Here is an 18,032-nt window from a genome sequence, read left to right as displayed (position 1 = left end):
GGCTTTGCAGGCACTGGGGAAGACTTCGGCAGTGTCATTGTAGCAATGGGCACCACATGGCAACTCCAGGTAGGTGTATGGAGTACGTTTTAGCTGTGCGTGAGCTGTTCCATCCCTGAACTTGCTCTTCTGACTACACCTGGTTTCTTTGCATCTGTTGCAGCTCGCTTGCTCTATCCAGATATCTTCACATAATAGCTGTTGTTTTACAATGGCACAGAATATTTATCTGTTGTTTTACACAGCAAAACAAGATTTCAAACATTGCATCAAACCAAAATATGAGCTGTAGCGTTCAGTATTCCAGTCATGCTCATTCAGTCATGTGATCCTTTCTCCCTCTGTTCCTCAAAGACAAATTGATATACTAGGTAAGGAATTGCCTTCTACCTTGAAGAATGCTGTAACCTCTTTGACTCTTGGGATACTTTATCCAGCTTCAAGCAATAGGAGATTTCATCTAACACAGCCTTCAGCTGAAGTCTTGTGTTATGCTTCATTAATGACTCTTACCCTGATTTAGATGGTTGGTTCCTTCTTGCCATATTGCTTCTTTGGTACTGCAGTCTTATCTTAAGAATCTGTTCTGCCAAGTTCTGCTTTTTACTTATCTGTTTTGAAATCACAACTAACGTCACTGAATGTGGTGAGCTTTCATCAGGAAACACACTTTCCACCACACACTGGCGATCCTTTTGCATTTCACTCCTAACTCTGGTATGGTGGGATTCCATTTAAGTAAGGCATCCTGGAAAAGCATCTCTTCAGATGCATTGTCAAAGCTTTGTTAGGAAGCCAGCGCTGTTAGTAAGCAGTTTTGTGGAATGGCAACTGGCCAACAAGTGAGTCACTGCCTGCCTTAGCTCACTGTCTGCCAGATGCCAGCTATGACACACGCACACCCACAAACCATTCTTGGAGAGAGAAATTCAGCCTCTCTGTCTACAGACACAATGCTTCTGTTGTTGGGAGTGCTAATATTCAGAGAACGGAGAAGAGTCTACAGTTCTTATGAAAGTAAAAAAGCAGGCTTGGGACAAGGAGTTAGTTGAAGTTTCTGTACTAGTTCAACTTTCATTTGCACCAGAACATTATTTTAATATTTCTTTCTTGTTGAGCTTGCAGTGTGCAAAGTCCAGAACTAACTGGTTGATGCTAAAGTGGTTGATCTTTCCTTTTAACATGAGTTCCCTATAATGTTTGTTGATTGTATGATTCCTATTAAATATTTGAAAGCTTATGCCCCAAATTAAAGTATCTTCTGCCCAGATGGCCTAATGCTTTGGGAGCTTTGTCATCCTCCCAGAGTCTGATATGGTATATTGAAAGAATCCATGTGTTTAACAGTAGAAACAAATTCAAGCTTTCATGTTGTATGTTCAGATCATGTCAAAATTGCTGTCATGTTACTGTGGCTGTGTGAGCCATTAAAACAGGCCTCTCACGCTTCCATTATCTTCAGATATGCCATCCTGCATGCTGTAGCTTAAGGTGTTGCTACTAAAGATATTTAGGGTGAGCAGGCTTAGCTTCCATTTTGATGGAAAAGTTGATTTTGGAGTCACCAAGAAATGGACTGAAGCCTTTTGCCCCTTAATTGAAGCCCCTGCTCTTAGCCTATAGGTAACTTATTTATCTTTGTTCACACTGCTCGAGCTAGAAGGGAAAAGCAAAATAGCTGCATAGGGCAGTTATGGCTATCTAAAGTTATGGAGCCTATTGGTCTGTGTTAGTATTGGGGGGTTGCTTCAACAGATTTTAAATTCTGGATTGTTTCCATTATCAGGATCTTAGCATGCTTTCTTGTTTTTTGCCCCCCCCCCCCAGGTTTAATAAACAACTTGAATACAAACACATAAACTGTGTTGTCAGGACTGGTGCTGCTGTTGCACAAGATGAGCTATAAACTTGTTGAACGGTCAGTCTGTCTTGTTTAAATCTCCAGACAATAGGTGTACACTAAGAGAGGAGATACAACGAGGAAGCATTATGATTTGAAACCTCATTTTTAACAATGGTAATTTCCTGTTAGCGCTGGACGGAGTTTTGCATCATTGCTTGTGTCAATAAGCAGAGTACATGTGTTTAGCTTATAACTTTGCAGGGCTGATATATTAAACCACTTTTCAGCATTTGATTAGGGCAAATGTTTTCTGTAATGAGATGCAGCTACTGTGTTGACAATTCTTATAATATTGGGTAGAAGATCTTGAGGGAGGTAGATGATAAGATGGTAGAACCCAGCCCTGGAAATGATGGGGCTACTTTTTTCACCATCTCATCTTAAACCAGGAAACAAGAAATCTGGAGGCCTTGAGTCCTAAGAATACTCCCATCTTGTAAGAACCATTGCTCATGTATCTTTTATCTTCTTTCCTGCCCCTCTTCCTAAGGAGCCCCCACCATTCTCTGTGTCAGCTTAGCATTTTAAGAGAAAGGGGAAAGCGATTTGATGTAGACAAAGGTTTGTATGAAAATATAATTCTGCTTTGTTAGCAGCCATCACACTCTAAAAGGCACTGCTTTTGTTTTCTTGTAACGTTGTGAAAACCTCATGTCGGATCGAGAGCTGCGGCCCTCACGACTAATCGCCTCTCCTTTGTGTTTTTAGATTATAGGGGCAATTAGTGTTGTCAAAACCTCTGGCAAGTCTCTTTGCTCTTGACAGGGTGTCAGTCCGACGGGCGCGAAATGGAAGGTGTTATAACTCTCCGGTAATTAGAATGCCTCCGATTTTGAAAATGCCAGCCAACGTGTATCAAGCTGGATGCACGGTGTAGTGGTGGGGGTTGGTGGGGAAGGGAGTTCAGATGGGGGATGCAGATGAGCAATTAATTACAGGCTCTCATTCAGAGCACATTGCAGGCTGATGAACAGCAAAGGGAAATTAGCGTGATGCTTGTCTCCTAGTGAGTGGGCATCAACTCCATTCTTTCTCATTCTCCTGGTACTGCTGCCTGAGTTTCTATGTTGATTTTCATTGCTACTTGCATGTTGGAACACCCATTCCGTTGGTTAGACAAAGCACAAAATACTAGTAGCAATGTACATCAGTGAAATACAGGTTGCAGAGGCCATGGTTTTGCTATGATAACAAGGCTTTATCTTAACTACTCCACTATAATTTAGTGGAATACCTCACCAATGGCTTTTCCATGTTGTGCTGCCAGTATTATATTAGGTTTTGCACAAGATTCTTTCAGGCGAATGTTGGAAGAACTTTGCAACTAACTGTGCTATATTGATGGACTAGAATCTCTGTCCAGCGTGAAGAAGGTTAGACAGTCTGGATTTTGTTAGGGAGGACCAAGGGTCTTGCAGCTTTGCTTCATGGACTGATTCTGGTTAATGGTGCCTCTTTACAGTTTTGGAGCAAGCCCACAGCAGTTAATAATTAACTTTGTAAGTTGACTCAAAGTGACTTCTGGAATAACAAATGAAAATTTGGGCACCTCCCTCAAGCCAGCAACCTGAGTAAACAGATAAGACTTGCAACCTGCCCCAAAGGTCAGCAAGCTCCTGAATGCTTGAACCAATAGGACAGAAGGGGGGAGAAATTCCCTGGTAGAATTCCCTCTGCTCAGGTTCCTCCTTCTGAGTGAGGTATTAAACTCCTTGTAAAACTAAAGGTAAGATTGCCCTCCAGGTTGTCACACTTGCCAGGTTGATGGTGAGTTTGATCTGCTTCATGTGACAAACTGCAGCCTTTTCCATCCTGAGTGGTCCAGTGGGAGGGTGAAGACTATTCACTGCAGTATCTTCATTGAGTTGTTCGATTTCAAACTGGGATGGAGGGGAGAGTGCATCCCTGACAAGGGACACAAGAGGGATGAGAGTTTCAGATTGCATTAGCTGTATCTCGTGTATATTCTGGAGGGGCTGGGGCAGATGTTTTGAATGCACCCCAAATTTGAGCTATTTCTGGACATTCTTTGTTCTTTCACAACAGTGCAATAGAGGGCTAATCCTAACTGGAAAGTTTATTTTCTCTACTTAAGAGAAAGGCATAGATGAAATGGAGCAATAATTTGCATTCCCTGATTAATTTGATTAAAGTGATTTAGATGCCCCTTTTCCTTTGCTCAGAGTGTTTTACAAAGCGGATGTATTTTTCCTCTCTTACTGAAGACAAAAGGAGGAACATCCTCTAACTTCAGCTGGAAGGTCGTTCCTTAGTTTCAGTGGCAACTGGGATAAAGGTCCTGGTCTTGGAAACCAATAGTCATTCTTCACAAAGTGAAGGCTCGTGGAGCAGGACATGATCTGACAAGGTGTGTCACACTATGTGTGAGTGTCATATCATTTCAATTACTCCCCACATAGCCTAGGTCTGGTGAGTCCTTCATCATCTTCCACCTTCTAGGAACCATCTCTTCCCTTTGTATACAATTCAATACTTGGAGCATTAACTCCAAATGGTGCCTTTATTCTCCAAGACAGGGGTTCCAAAACTATGGTCCATAGACCACCAGTGGTCTGTGAGCTTCATTCAGATGGTCTACAGCATGTTTGTGGATTTATGGTTGAAGACAGCAGACAGCATTTCCATCAAATTAAAAATATTTATTTTTAATTGCTTCTTTTACTTCTTTTATTGTATAACCATATGAATTCCATGGAATACAATAGAATGCAATATATAAGAAATAAAACAAGCAATAAAAATACAATACATCATCTAGTGCAACAATTGGAACAACAGCAGAAAAATCATTAAGTGGTCCTCCAAGACCTTCAGCAATTTTCAATTGTGCCATGTGGGGTGCTGGTGGTCAGGGAACCACTACTCTATGAAGAATATTCCCGGTAATAGAGAATCTGCAGGCCTTTTGCAGATAGAAAAGACCCGGGAAACTTTATTTAGCTCGAAAAACTTTTATGCTAGTGAGAGTGAAATGCCTGCTCCAGAGAGCCCTCCATGCAGAAATTTCATTCCTAGGAAAATTGTGTATTATAATAGTCAAGCCTGTAAATTTTGTCAGTTGGTTCTGAAAGTCACTCTATTGTCACTTTTTACATGACAGAGATCTTCATCTGTGGTGCTGAGAAAATGTGGGTATTCTTCAAATGCTCTTTGCAGTGAAGCCTGATGAATGGAATAGCTTTTTTAAAAGTCCCTTACTACTTCAGTGTTCTTCTAACACCTTTGCCATCTTCCCAGTGCTTGTCCAGTTGATTTCCTGCTTCTGATGCAAATGTCACTGCATGAACATACAGTTGATCACAGTGTGTGTGTGTGTGCACACGCGCGTCTGTGTTCGGATTTTTTGTGTTTTACCTTACACCAAAGGTTTTCCATGCAGGGATCGCATGACAGTTGAAGCAACCTTCATTCTGAGAATAAGGTGTGGTTATTGTTCTTATTACTGCTGCTGCCACTATTGCTATTATAGCAATAATATTTAATATGCCACATTATTCAAAAAGGTGCACTGAATCCCTAAGGGATAGGTAGCTTGGAGACTGGTGTTTCTGTGCACTTGTTAACCCTTCTCCAGGAACATCAATTTAAAATATGTACTGACAGTTATTCAAGTAGAGCTCATCTCTTTAATACACCCTTCGTGAGCATCTCTTTCCATACTTTCCACACCTGCACAATCTGCACCTTAAACACACTTCACCCCCATTGATTTCTCTGTAGGCTCTTGCATCTTTCCTGGTCTTCTTCCACTCTCACTTCAAGCCAGAGGTGTGTGGAGTGATCCAATTGTGACCCCATGACCATGCGATTATTAAACCAGTCAATCAATTCCTGCCTAGATGGACTTATTTCCACTAGTACTTTCCTTGTATGTATGGAGGTATGATAAGCAAAGTAGTCTTAGAAGGAAGGTGGAATAACTTGCTCACTACATTTATTCTCTCTTCCTAACAAGAGCACACTAATTTGTCACCTTATCTCTGCCCCCACCGAATTGAAACCTAGTCACATGGTAGACGAAAGAAATTATAGGATAGGTGCCATCAGTTCATTCTATGAGGGAATGCCATGCAAAACTCCTATGTCCATATTATTTTCTTTCCATTCTTGTCCAACACTAAAGCATTGAACTGAAAATAGAGGAACCTGCAGCAAAGAAGTACCATGAGTTTTAGGGATTGGGAATAAACAGTATATGGATGGCACCCAGCTTTTATATTTTGTTACCCATGAAGCTAGAAATTGCTGCCTCTTTCCATAGCTAGTGTGTGAAGGTTGTGGTTAGATGGATGAGGCTTAATTAATGAACTGAGGCTTAATCGGGGTAAGACTAAAGGTGATGCTGATGGGAATTGGAGTGGCAGGTTTTCCTGTTGTGCTGTAGGACTCTTAGAGCAGGGATGTAGGCTGGTGCGTTCCTGGGTCAGTCAGTATTACTACGTCTATGATACACTGGCTGTACTTGTTTCCAGATGGTAAGAACCATTATCTATGCCTTTGTTACTTCAGATAATAACAAAGACTATGTTTGGTCTATATAGGTCTGTCCTTTCAGGCTGTTTGAAAGCTGTAACTAGTGTGGAATGCTTTAGCCTAGCTGCAGGTGAGTGTAGGCAGGGAAGAGTTCCTGCATTTGGTTCTGAGGCAATTACAGTGGCTGCCAGTGAGTCTCCAAACCCAATTCAAGCTGTTTTTATTGACCTATATCAGGGATGGTCCAAAATGCAACCCAAGGGCCACTTAAAGCCTCTTCTGGTGCCCCTCAGGGCCTCTTTTGGCACCCCCTCAGCAACATTTGACACCTTCCCCCTACAGATGCCTTCCCAAAGCTGGTTAAGCAAAGTGCTGGGCTTGAGGAAGGAGGTGTGATGGTTCTGACAGGGTTCTAGAGTCCAGCCTTCTTCCCAAAGCCTAGTTAGGGCCTTCCCAGCTTTGGGAAGGAGCCTCACACCCTCCTCCCCAAAGCCTGCTGCCTTGCTTAGCTAGCTTTGAGAAGGCAGCGTGAGGGCTGGGTGTGTGTGTCCGATTTTGGCCCTCTGCTCCCCACTCTTCAAGCAACAAGGCAGTGTGCGGCCTGTGTTTTCTGTGCCAAAGTACTCTTGCGGCCCACTTGGTATGAAAGTTGGACCACCACGACCTATATGTAACCATTCACAGCCTACTTATCTCACAGGTGAAGTTACATGGGGTACAAAGAAGCACTTATTTAAAGACATTGAATGTAGAAGTAAGAATTGTGTTGTAGTCTGGAGTGTAAGGAGGAAAAAAATTATGCTGATTATTTTTGGTTAGATTTGGTTTTCATTGTACTTCTGTATTAAATATGTTGTGAGATGCCTTGAGGAAATGTGAAAAGGCCAAATACAAATGCTTTAAATAACAGTTTGACACCACTCATATTTATCAACCTGATTCTACACCGATTTTTTTCTGAGCTAGGAGAAAATACCTAGAATAGTGGTTTTTGCATCTCTTAATGGTGGTTTGCAGAGAGCAGGCCACTTTCACCAGAGTTCTTCTGACTTTTGGTTTCCATTTTCAGCCTTGAGTTAAAACGTGTACCTTTAAATCCTTTTTTAAGGATTTAAGTTGTCGAGGGTTTTTACCCCAGGAAATAAACTGCCACATGGGCCGGATTAAACCAACCGGCGAGCCACATTAGGCCCCCCAAATGGACTTTGGACATGCCTGCTTTGGAATATCTCCAGGAGTTACATTGAATCGTGTAAGCAGCTGTATTAAGGCCATACAAATGTAAATTTTTGAACCCAGAAGAACTCCTGAGATTAGAGCAGGGGTTAGCAACCTTTTTCAGCCGTGGACCAGTCCACCGTCCCTCAGACCATGTGGGGGGCTGGACTACATTTTAAAGAAAAAGAAATGAACGAATTCCTGTTCTCCACAAATAACCCAGAGATGCATTTTAAATAAAAAGGACACATTCAGGTGATTGGACCACACCTGGCCCATGGGCCTTAGGTTGCCTACCCCTGGATTAGAGCCTTTGTTGTGTAAAGAATGCTGAGAATCATTATGACCCTCAACATCCTCACAGAACTTCTGATCTTCAAAACTAGTGATTTAAGGTGATGCTGGGAAGGCCATGCCAGTAAAGTGGTGTGTGTTGGGCAAACTTCTCCTCTGCTCACCTTGGCCTGACTTTTTCCAGAAATAAATTGATAACCCTAATCTCCCTAATCCCCAAAGCACCCTCCTAATTTCCCCAAGCACCTACATTCCCTTCCTTATGATCAACCTTTGAGTTCCTTCTTTAAGTTTCCCTTCCAAGAGGGGTTCAAAAAAGTAGTGACAGGGAAAAGGTTCTTTCATAGCAGTGCATACCACAGCAATAATAACCTTTCAGAAGCTCTTCTCGTTGTGAGACTTTTGTGGGTGAGCTGAGAGTTTGTTTGGACCCTGGGTGAGACCTTTGTATCAATGTAACATTTTTATATGTAACTGTGTATTTTTGTAATACTTTTGTTTAAGTTGTCTGCTGTTGCTTTCATTTTCTGTACACTTCTTAGAGATACTTTAAATATATTAAGGGGCATAAAAAAGGTAAAGGACCCCTGACCATTAGATCCAGTTGTGGCTGACTCTGGGGTTGCGGTGCTCATCTCACTTTATTGGCCGAGGGAGCCGGCGTACACCTTCCAGGTCATGTGGTCAGCATGACTAAGCTGCTTCTGGTGAACCAGAGCAGTGCACGGAAACGTCGTTTACCTTCCCGCCAGAGCGATACCTATTTATCTACTTGCACTTTGATGTGCTTTTGAACTGCTAGGTTGGCAGGAGCAGGGACCGAGCAACGGGAGCTCACCCCATCATAGGGATTCGAACCACTGACCTTTTGATCGGCAAGCCCTAGGCTCTGTGGTTTAACCCACACAGCCACCCGCACGTCCCATTAAGGGGCATAGAAGTGAAGTAAATCATATCACCATCATCATCTACAAGCAATAGCTTTTTCCAAAGGCAAAGAAGTGGTATTATGGAGCCATCGGTGCTCAAAGTGTCTGTGTTTGTTTCAGTCTAACCTCAAGTTCAAAACTAGTTCAAGTTCTACAATATTTTGTACTGTGTTCAATTACCTGTAGAAAGTGAAGCAACAGAATTAGGGTGTCTGACAAATGATTTATTTATCTTTGTGGTCTTAAGATCAGCTTTTGCCCTGGACTTGCCTCACTGTGTTTGGTCTGTCATGGGTAAAAGTTGTAGGATTGGACAGACCAGTTTATCTCAACTCTAAGGTCGTGTCCTTGTGAAGTTTTGAGAGGGGATGTGCCGGGAGCCAGTCGGCCTGGCAGTACTTGTAAGTGTAACAAGCATCTTGCTTTTGCCCACATGCCAGGAAGAATCAATGTAGCTGTACCTTCTTTCCCTGTTCTCCTACCTACACCCTTTCATTTGGGTATAGCATATGCCATCATCCACCGTCCTTTATTTCTGCAGGTTCCAGTGTCTGTGGCCATGATGTCTCCTCAGATGATCACCCCACAGCAGATGCAACAAATCCTGTCTCCTCCTCAGCTCCAAGCTCTGCTGCAGCAGCAGCAAGCAATTATGCTGCAACAGGTAAGACGGCCTGTGTTTGAGTGGCCTTCTTGTGACAGACATTTCATGTGATTTCAGAGGACCGACCTTTGTGTCTCTACATTTCTCGCATGCAAATATAATGTGTTTTCTGTTTGTAAATTCCGAGATGAGGCACTGATATTCTACACTGATGTCCTGAGGCAGAGAGATACTTACCCAGGCTTGTTTAATGTGTCCTTGCTTAGGTGCAATGTAAGTCCTGGACAACCATGTTCTACACTTTCTACTGTAAGAACTTATCCTCCATGTCCTTTGCCTCTGAATATGGTTTAGCCACAAATATCTAGGCTAGCTGAAATTGTTTTAGTTCCCCCTTTGTAAATGGCAGCTCTTTTTTGAGAGGGGCTTGAATTGCCCTCCCAATGAACAGTTTAAAGATTGCTGTATCATAGGGGTCTCTCTCCAAAAAACATTAACAAAACTCTCTAAGTTTTTCTTCTTCTTCATGCTTTATTAGACCAGTGCTAGTAGAGTGAAGAGTCTGTCCCCATCAAATGGATTTGGGAGTCAGGTCTTGTCGCAAGGTGTTGAGGTGTGGATGTGTGCTTGTGTGGGGAGGGAATTTCTTTTCCCCGGCAACAAAATCGTACAGATTCATTGCTAATGCTACATTGTTAGTCTTCTCCTGCTCTGCCTTGGGAAATGTCTGGATACCTTATGACAACTGAATAATCATAATTGTACATTGCTATGCAATGAGATTAGAGACTAGAAAGGCCCTTATTCCATTTTTGCCTCTTCCTCCCTGCTTTAGCTGTTCCCGTGAAATATTAAGAGCATTAACTATGAATAATTGCAGCAAGTTTGAAATAGTAAGTTGGATGTGTATGCCATTCTAATTGGTACTGAGTCAAAGTATTTGGCCTTTGGTTTTTGTAAATTTTGGGGGTTGGGGCAAAAGTGATCCTTGAAGATTGGATTGATGTTCAGGTGCAGGTGAATTTCAAAATTCGTCAAATTGCCTTAAAAACAAGATGTCAAGGTTTTCTTTTTCTAACAACACAAAGCTTTGCCAGCTGTTCTGCTTGTATTACTGGGATGGAATGCCCCATGGGAATAATACTGTATCTTGATGTAACATCTTTCTTGGGGGGTGTTTTGGGGGAGCCATTCATCCGTTGTGTAGCATTTGTTTCCAGGGACGTTTTGTGCCAGGGATACACCCAGAGCATCAGGCTGCTTTTCAAAGTAGCTGCAAGGCTTTTTCAAAATAATAAAAATCAAAAGAAACTCTCCCAACAACCACATTGTATTTAAGGTAAGATGAAAATTCTTGAGTTTAATCTGCATCCTGGAAAGTTGCCAAATATCTCCATAAACACTTTCATGGAGAATGGACAGTTCTGCAAATGTGAAGATTGCGGGATATTCAACCAGCGCTTAATTCAAATATTCCTTGTGTTAAAAGACTTGGCACCCAAATCAAGGATGTATCAAAAGTGTTTGGTTGGTTTTGTTGTCTGAACGTGGGCTTGTAGTTCAGCTCCTGAGCTATAGCAAAGACCTAGTTTGGCTTTTTGTGATGTGCTGACCAGGTCAATGAGAAATTTAAGAAGATAAGATGAATTAAGGGTGCTCTTATCCAACTAAATAAATTAAGGTGCTCTCACCACTAGGAATTACTTTGTAGCTGCACATAACTGGAGAGCCTTATTCCAATTAAGATATGTATTTTGACCTAATGCTTTGTCTAGCTGTTCCTCTTTGCTGCTCTGAACCACAATTGCTTGCCCCCTAATTTGGAATTGAGTGTTTGAATAAAAAGTCAGCCTTAGCAGCTTGATCTGGTACTTTTACAGACAGACAGACTTTCCTTGGCAAAAGGAAAATGCTTTCTCTCTCAGTTACGAAATAGTTAGAAGAAGGGAGGAGATAATAAAATCCCCCAACAAAACACAACTGTTTTGATAAACACTTTCTCTAGGGAGGGGGAATGAACAAGAAAACACAGCATCCTCCACACCCTTCTTCCTGCCTTCAGTACCTGTTTACTTCATACAAGCTGATAAGAAGTCAAGGTTGGCCCCAGGGAAAGAACAAAGGGTAAACACTAACTTGGGTGGGGTCCTTCCTTCTCTGAGCCTCTTTGGAGCCAGATAGAGAAACATGTTTGACTGCAAATTAAACAGCCTAGGCCGGAATAGCTGGCATTCTCCACAAGAAGAAAACCAAACATCACACCTCTCACCTCTTGACCCAATGTTCTCAGAATCCCATACAGAGACCAGGTTTTGATTGGCTTTTGGGTAAACAGGGAGGCTTTCCAAACCTGTTCAGCAGACATAAAGAGAAAAGTTTCTGCTGTCAGCACTGTCAACTACAAGCTGATAAGGACTTTCCCAGAATCCCCAGGGGCATTCCTCAGGAGCCAGCTTTTTTTCCTAGTGTTGAAGAACCTGTGTCGACCTCTCCTGTGGTTCTGGCCCCCTCCTGTGGAAAACAAACCAAATTTGTAGATTTAGAAGGGCACAGTGTATTAGAATTGGCATCCCTTTGAAAATCCCTGTATAATACCACTCAGCACACAATGAGCATTACCCTTTATCCAGGAATCTTAGGTCACATTGTAGAGTATTAAGTGTTTATGTGCAGTATATACTGGCATGCCTGTTTCATAGATAGCAGAACAGAGACGCTAAGTAGAAGTGAGTTATGATACCCCAGAGCCACAATCATATGTACCATTTAAAAGCGGCACTCTCATTTTCAAGTTTTTGAGGTGTAATTTTTTTTAGAAAAAAATAAATTGTACTTTTAGGATTTTATTTTATTATTTGCATTTTTATGTAATAAACCCAAACTTTTGCTTCTTATAATCCATGTCCAGGACACCCAGAAACAAGGGCAAGTATTTTTAGGGCAGGGCAGTTTATTTTCCTAAGATTAAAATAAAATGTATGTTTGTGAGTATTTACAATTTAAGAACTGAGCAACTTGCAAAGACTACACCATACATAGTATACAAATGTAACCAAGCCTTACTACATGCCATTGCATTAGCTTGCATTCATCCCTTGCTAGATTGTAAGCATCTTGGAGGCAGAGACATACGAGTGCCAAGTGCCTTTGGCATGCTATAAATTGCTCTTTTCACTCCCTGCTGATCTTCAAACAGGAGACAAAGATCTGGTTTTTTTTTAGAGAGCCTTTGAAACTCTGAGTTTGGCACACACAAAATTTGGCTTGCTTTATTAATTTAATGTATTGATTTCTGAGTTTCTTCTGCCGTTTTGTTTACTTTTCGTATTATGGATTTTTAAATTTGTTACAGCTTGTCTTTAGGCTTAAAGACACAATGCTAATGTTTTAAAAAGCAAAAGAGGTAACAGTTTCACCTTTTTGCTTCTGATGTGACTGTAAAACATACTTTGGCTATTTTGACTTTCTTCTGTAACGTTATTATTCACTCATAATATTTGCATGCAAATTGTGCAAGGGGAGCTTGGAGAAACTGCATGTGTGAAACTGCACTTAGAAAGTACTTAACATACAATGATTAAACCAACTGAACAGGGTGAGCATGAAGTTGGGGTGCTAAACAGCTCAGGACAAGGACTGCCCCTCTGCATGTGAATTGACCTAGACCCTGTGATCATCATCTGAGGTCCTTCTTCATGTGCCTCTTCCATGAGAGGCCTAGAGGAGACAACCCAAGAGCAGACCTCCCAATTTGTGGACTACCTAGGGAGACTCACCTGGCACCATCATAACATATCTTTAGGCATTAGGCAAAAACTTTCCTCTATAACCAGGCCTTTTGCTTTTAACTATCTGTGGTCTTTTAGAAGTGGGCAAGTTGTTTTTATTGTATTTCTTTCCCCCCTTTTTGTTTTAATTACAGTATCTATGTGCGGGGGTGGTAGTGTCTGTCTGTGTCTTTGGTTCTAAGTTGCTTTGGGTTACCCTGGACAAGATAAAATGACTAACAAATTTAATAATGATGATGATGCAAGTGATGATGACAGTGATGATGAAGCAATACAATGCATAACCAAATAACAGACAAATTGCTTGATATAGTAAGATAAATATATGTCTGTTTCAAATGAAGTAAGCTCCTTCAACTCTAAACCAGTTAGTCTCTGGTTGTACTGGACACAAAAATACGCAGTTTCCTATCTCTCCCTCTTTCCCATTTATCTCGCCCCAGATGGCGTAGTGATGGGCAGGAAGAGGTTACAGCCTGGAGCTCATGTAAAACAGTCTGTTGAATCATATTCTTTCAGTTCTGGGAATTCTCCTTTAAATTTTTGCATGTATTTGCCACACCTTTTAGAAAAATATTACATTTGGCTATCTGTTTCCATTGCAAGAATCTTTGGAGGAAATAATTTCCCTGTCTTCTTTCCTTGGCTTTTTCTTTCCCCTGTAAACAAAAGATTTGCAATTGCTATAGTCTTCTCTGTCTCTGCATAGGCAGGAAGGTGACCTGCACAACCACCAGATTCTGCTGCTTTACAAATGATGATTTAACATCAAACCTTGTGGAGTTAAGCATGCCTTACTCTGGGTGTTGCTGGCATGGAAGAAAGAGCCTAGTTTAAATGGCTCACATTTTAAAACCCACAATTCTCAGGAGTTTTGGAATCTCCCAGCATTCCAATGCAATACTTGCAAATAATGTCACAATTCTTAGCCACATGATATCAATGTAGTGTGAACTGCTGGGGAAACCGAAGCAGTTTTACAAGTGCCAGTGTAATCCAGTTCACAGAACAAAAGAGAGATATTAGTGGAATACTGGGTTTCTTAAACAAGTTAATTTCTCAACCTCTATTTGAATTCATAAAATGGGAGTGCCAGTGAGCTTCAAATGATCTTTGTGAGGATGGATGAGCTGTAAAGAAAATTGTTATACTAAAAGTACAACAGAAATAAATAGCTTTCTTCCACAGACTCCTTATGTGATCCTGTTCAAATCACCTGCTTCTTGGGGGCTATTGTAAATAATGCCAAACATATATGTAACACCTTGTCAATGTGCTAACACAGGCATAGGTAACCTTCAGCCCTCCGGATATTTTGGCCTACAACTCCCATGATCCCTAGCTAACAGTCCCAGTGGTCAGGGATGATGGGAACTGTAGTCCAAAACATCTGGAGGGCCGAAGGTTGCCTATGCCTGTGCTAACATTTTAGGAAATGGTGAGGCCCAGATATATAATTCTCAATCACCCTGCCCTTTTTTAAATCAAACACTGACCTCATTCACATATCACTTTAAACCATAGTTAAGCAAAACTAGAGTTCAGTGTGCTGTGTATGCTACTGAAATGGTGGGTGTTTCACTCCTACCCCACTCCTTCTGCCACCATGCTCCAGAAGCTAAGCCATGGTTTGGCCTAGTGTTGGAATCAGAACCCAGGCTCACGATTTCTTTCTTTCCAAACAAGCCAGGGGCTGTAAGCAAGGTTTGTTCTTAGCTTCCTACTTGTGATTTATTTGGGAGAACAGGAGCAGGGAAGGAGTGAAGCACCTTCAATTTCAGCAGTGTGCATGAGCAGCAGTGGGTAACCTTTGGTGCTCCAGATATTGCTGAACTACAGTAAGCCCCAGCAAGCATGCCCGGTGGCCCAGTAGGTGTCGTAGTAATTTAGCAACATTTGGAAGACCACAGGTTCTCCACCCCTGGTTTAAAGTGATGTGCAAGCAATCAACTAATGGTCTCATTTCCTCTCTATATTCTTCCCTCATGCCTCTTCCTCAGCTGCAGGAATACTACAAGAAGCAGCAGGAGCAACTTCATCTGCAGCTACTGACTCAGCAGCAAGCTGGAAAGCAGCAAGCCAAAGAGGTGAGTTTGGCCTCTGTGCACAGAAATGCACTGCTGTTTGCATGAACACTTCTGCAGAAAAGTGAGTTCAACTTGTTTATAAAGGGGGGGGCAACTTCAGAAATGTCTTCTGGGAATGGTAGATGAGTGGTGTATTATTCCTCCTTTAAAAGAACAGACTGGCCAATTGTGTAACTTCCTATTTGAGGGGGGTGGGGACAGACTGTCCTTCCTTATTCTATGAAACAAGCTAAATTTTCCTATGCTTTTAAAAAGAACTTACTTTTTTTTTTTAGAAATAAATTCTCCTGGATCCCCAGTAATTGTCTGGGAACCTGTTGCTTGTTCAAGACACTTATCTGCAACTGCAAACATATGATTTTCACTTCAGGAATCAAAAATCATAGATATTTGCCGCATCCCTGCTATTAGCACTCCTGCCAGAATCAACATCATAATACTGAGTGCTGTGAAAGCATTCTTTGGCAGTTGTGCTGCTGCCTTGAAAGCACACGTTGCAGTGTATGATAACCTGGAAAATCTGATATGCTTGTCACAATAGCACAACCCGCAGAACTTATTTCTGGGCTACCTGTTAATTCTAGGGAATAACAGAGTTTCCAGGATTCAAATGTCCATATCTCAGACCCTTCTTAACCCTTCTCCAATGAATTTCTTCAGCTTTATATTTGCATAGTTAATTGTGTTTTGATTGGGCCAGGTAATTAAAATTCTAGATGCAACGAATTATTTTAGCATTTTCCACAAAGATTTGTGCGAGGACAAGTGGAGAATGATTCAGCTATATTGATGTTTCTAAATTCCAGGATTATTATTTTTTGTCATATTTGATAGCGTTTATTTCCCCCAATATTTACTGAAGCACCATGAATTTCAGCTTGTTGTGAATTATTGTGATTAACACCATCATCATCGTTATTACTATTATAATCACTATCATTGTTATTTAGTTGCCTATTTCAAAAATAGTTTCTAGGCGATTTACAAACAGAATAAAACTATGGAGTTAAAAATGTAGCAACCATCAGTACGCTAACAAAACAATAACCTCAAGCATCACAGCAACAGCAAAATAGCAGCAGTATATGGGCCACAACAACCTTTCTCAATCAACCTTAACCTGTATCATCTGTGTCAGGGAAGCCTGATTGGAGAATATTCTGTAGCTGTGGGGCCACAGCTAAAAAGGGCCTCTCCCATGTCACCACTCTTCAACATTCTTGACATTAAAGATAGAAGTTTATCAAGTTCTTCAGTTAGTGTTGGATTGATAGAGGCACTAGCTCAGCAGTACTGTTCTGTATACTCCCCCAAACAGATTTTGATTCTTCCTGTTGTGTCACTGGTGATGTGTGCTGCTTCTATTTATTGTTAGTTTCTTCCATTCTCTGTTGCAGTAGCTTCCACCACAAAGCCATCTGGCATAACCAAAATTATCAGCAGCTCAGAATCACTATTACAGTATTAAGGACTGTATGGTCACCTTATGATTTAGCCACATTATGCATATGGCCAGATATCAGGATTAACCTGTGACCTCTCTGTGAACCCAATAGGAACTATGCATGCTCAGGTCAGACTCTAAAGGTTCCAGAGCGCTCTTATGAAAGCAAGGTGCTCTTCTGCTCCTCTCCCCTAAACGTTATACCAGTCTTTCTGTCACACCTCTGATTTAAGACTGTTTCCGTGTGTTGGCTGTAATGTATAAACAGGCCCTTAGACTGGCCTCTGTAATATATATAATGGTTGGATAGCCAGTGCTTAACCCAGTTTTGATATCTGGAGGGGTGATTTTTTGGTCATATGATGCTTAAGATAATCTCTGAAACAGTAAAATGATATCGATCAAAGTATGGCTGATGTTACTTACTTTTTCTCTAACTTTAAATATGTGGGCAATAGTCTGCTTGCTTATTTATTGGTTGATTTAAATTTATACCCCTTCCTCAAGGTTTAGAGTGGGGATTCAGGGCCAGGTTACAAATCATATTGAATTATATGTCATTCTCCTCCTCACCCCCAGCTGGGTTTCTTTTTCAAAATCTGCCTATGCAGAAAGAAGAAATGCAGGAATAGCCTTTTAACCTTTCCCCCTTCTGTTGAAAATTCCCCCTTCCAACTCCTTTTTCCTCTCAGAGTGGGAAGAAATAAATGTACCTCAAATCTTTTCCCTTGTAGGGGGAAAAAGGATATTGGGGGGAGGGAACAATTTTCAACAGCCAAAAAAAACCTGGAGAGGAAATAGTTTAAGAGGTGAAGGTCTGTGAAGGCAGATTGTTGCCACCATGGCTGCATTTTGTTTTTAGGGGAGGGGGCAAGAACTACACACAACTTGGTGCCATGTGCAGCTTGGCCATAATGCCACCAGAAAACAAACTTATTTATGAGCACTATCCAGTAGAAGTTAATAACTCCTCTTAAATTCTGTTGATTTCAGTGGGAGAACTCAAACTCAGGCTTAAAGCTCTTCTGTTGAAGTCAGTGGGACTTGAAAGAGTTTTGCTTAGAGCTAGATCATAAGCATAAATTTTATGTATGTTCTTACACATTTTTCTGCATTTCCCAGGTTCTGATATTTTATGTAGAATAATATGCATGCTTTCAAGTCTAGTTTTGCATCTGTTTGGGCTAGGGGGAAAAACACACACAAAGCTAAGACTCTCAAGGTATAAATTCTGCACTTGCATGGAATATGTTGCCTATTCAGAGCCCATT

At 41.3% G+C, this 18,032-nt stretch overlaps 1 protein-coding gene across 4 annotated transcripts in view; it reads left to right on the top strand.

Annotated features, from left to right (window-relative positions):
• Positions 1 to 18,032, top strand: part of FOXP4 (forkhead box P4) — a 152,837-nt gene that overhangs the window by 80,684 nt on the left and 54,121 nt on the right. For all 4 annotated transcript variants that reach the window (XM_081915576.1, XM_081915577.1, XM_081915574.1 and 1 more), the window contains exons 4-5: positions 9,380 to 9,502; positions 15,231 to 15,317. In XM_081915576.1, the coding sequence (XP_081771702.1) occupies positions 9,380 to 9,502; positions 15,231 to 15,317 (210 nt within the window). The remainder of the gene's footprint in view (positions 1 to 9,379; positions 9,503 to 15,230; positions 15,318 to 18,032) is intronic.

The sequence above is a fragment of the Podarcis melisellensis genome (genome assembly GCF_964234715.1).
Source record: "Podarcis melisellensis genome assembly, chromosome: 6".
Lineage (NCBI taxonomy): Eukaryota > Metazoa > Chordata > Lepidosauria > Squamata > Lacertidae > Podarcis > Podarcis melisellensis.
Note: the sequence above shows the minus strand (reverse complement) of the source record. Positions and strands in the feature narration are given on the sequence as shown.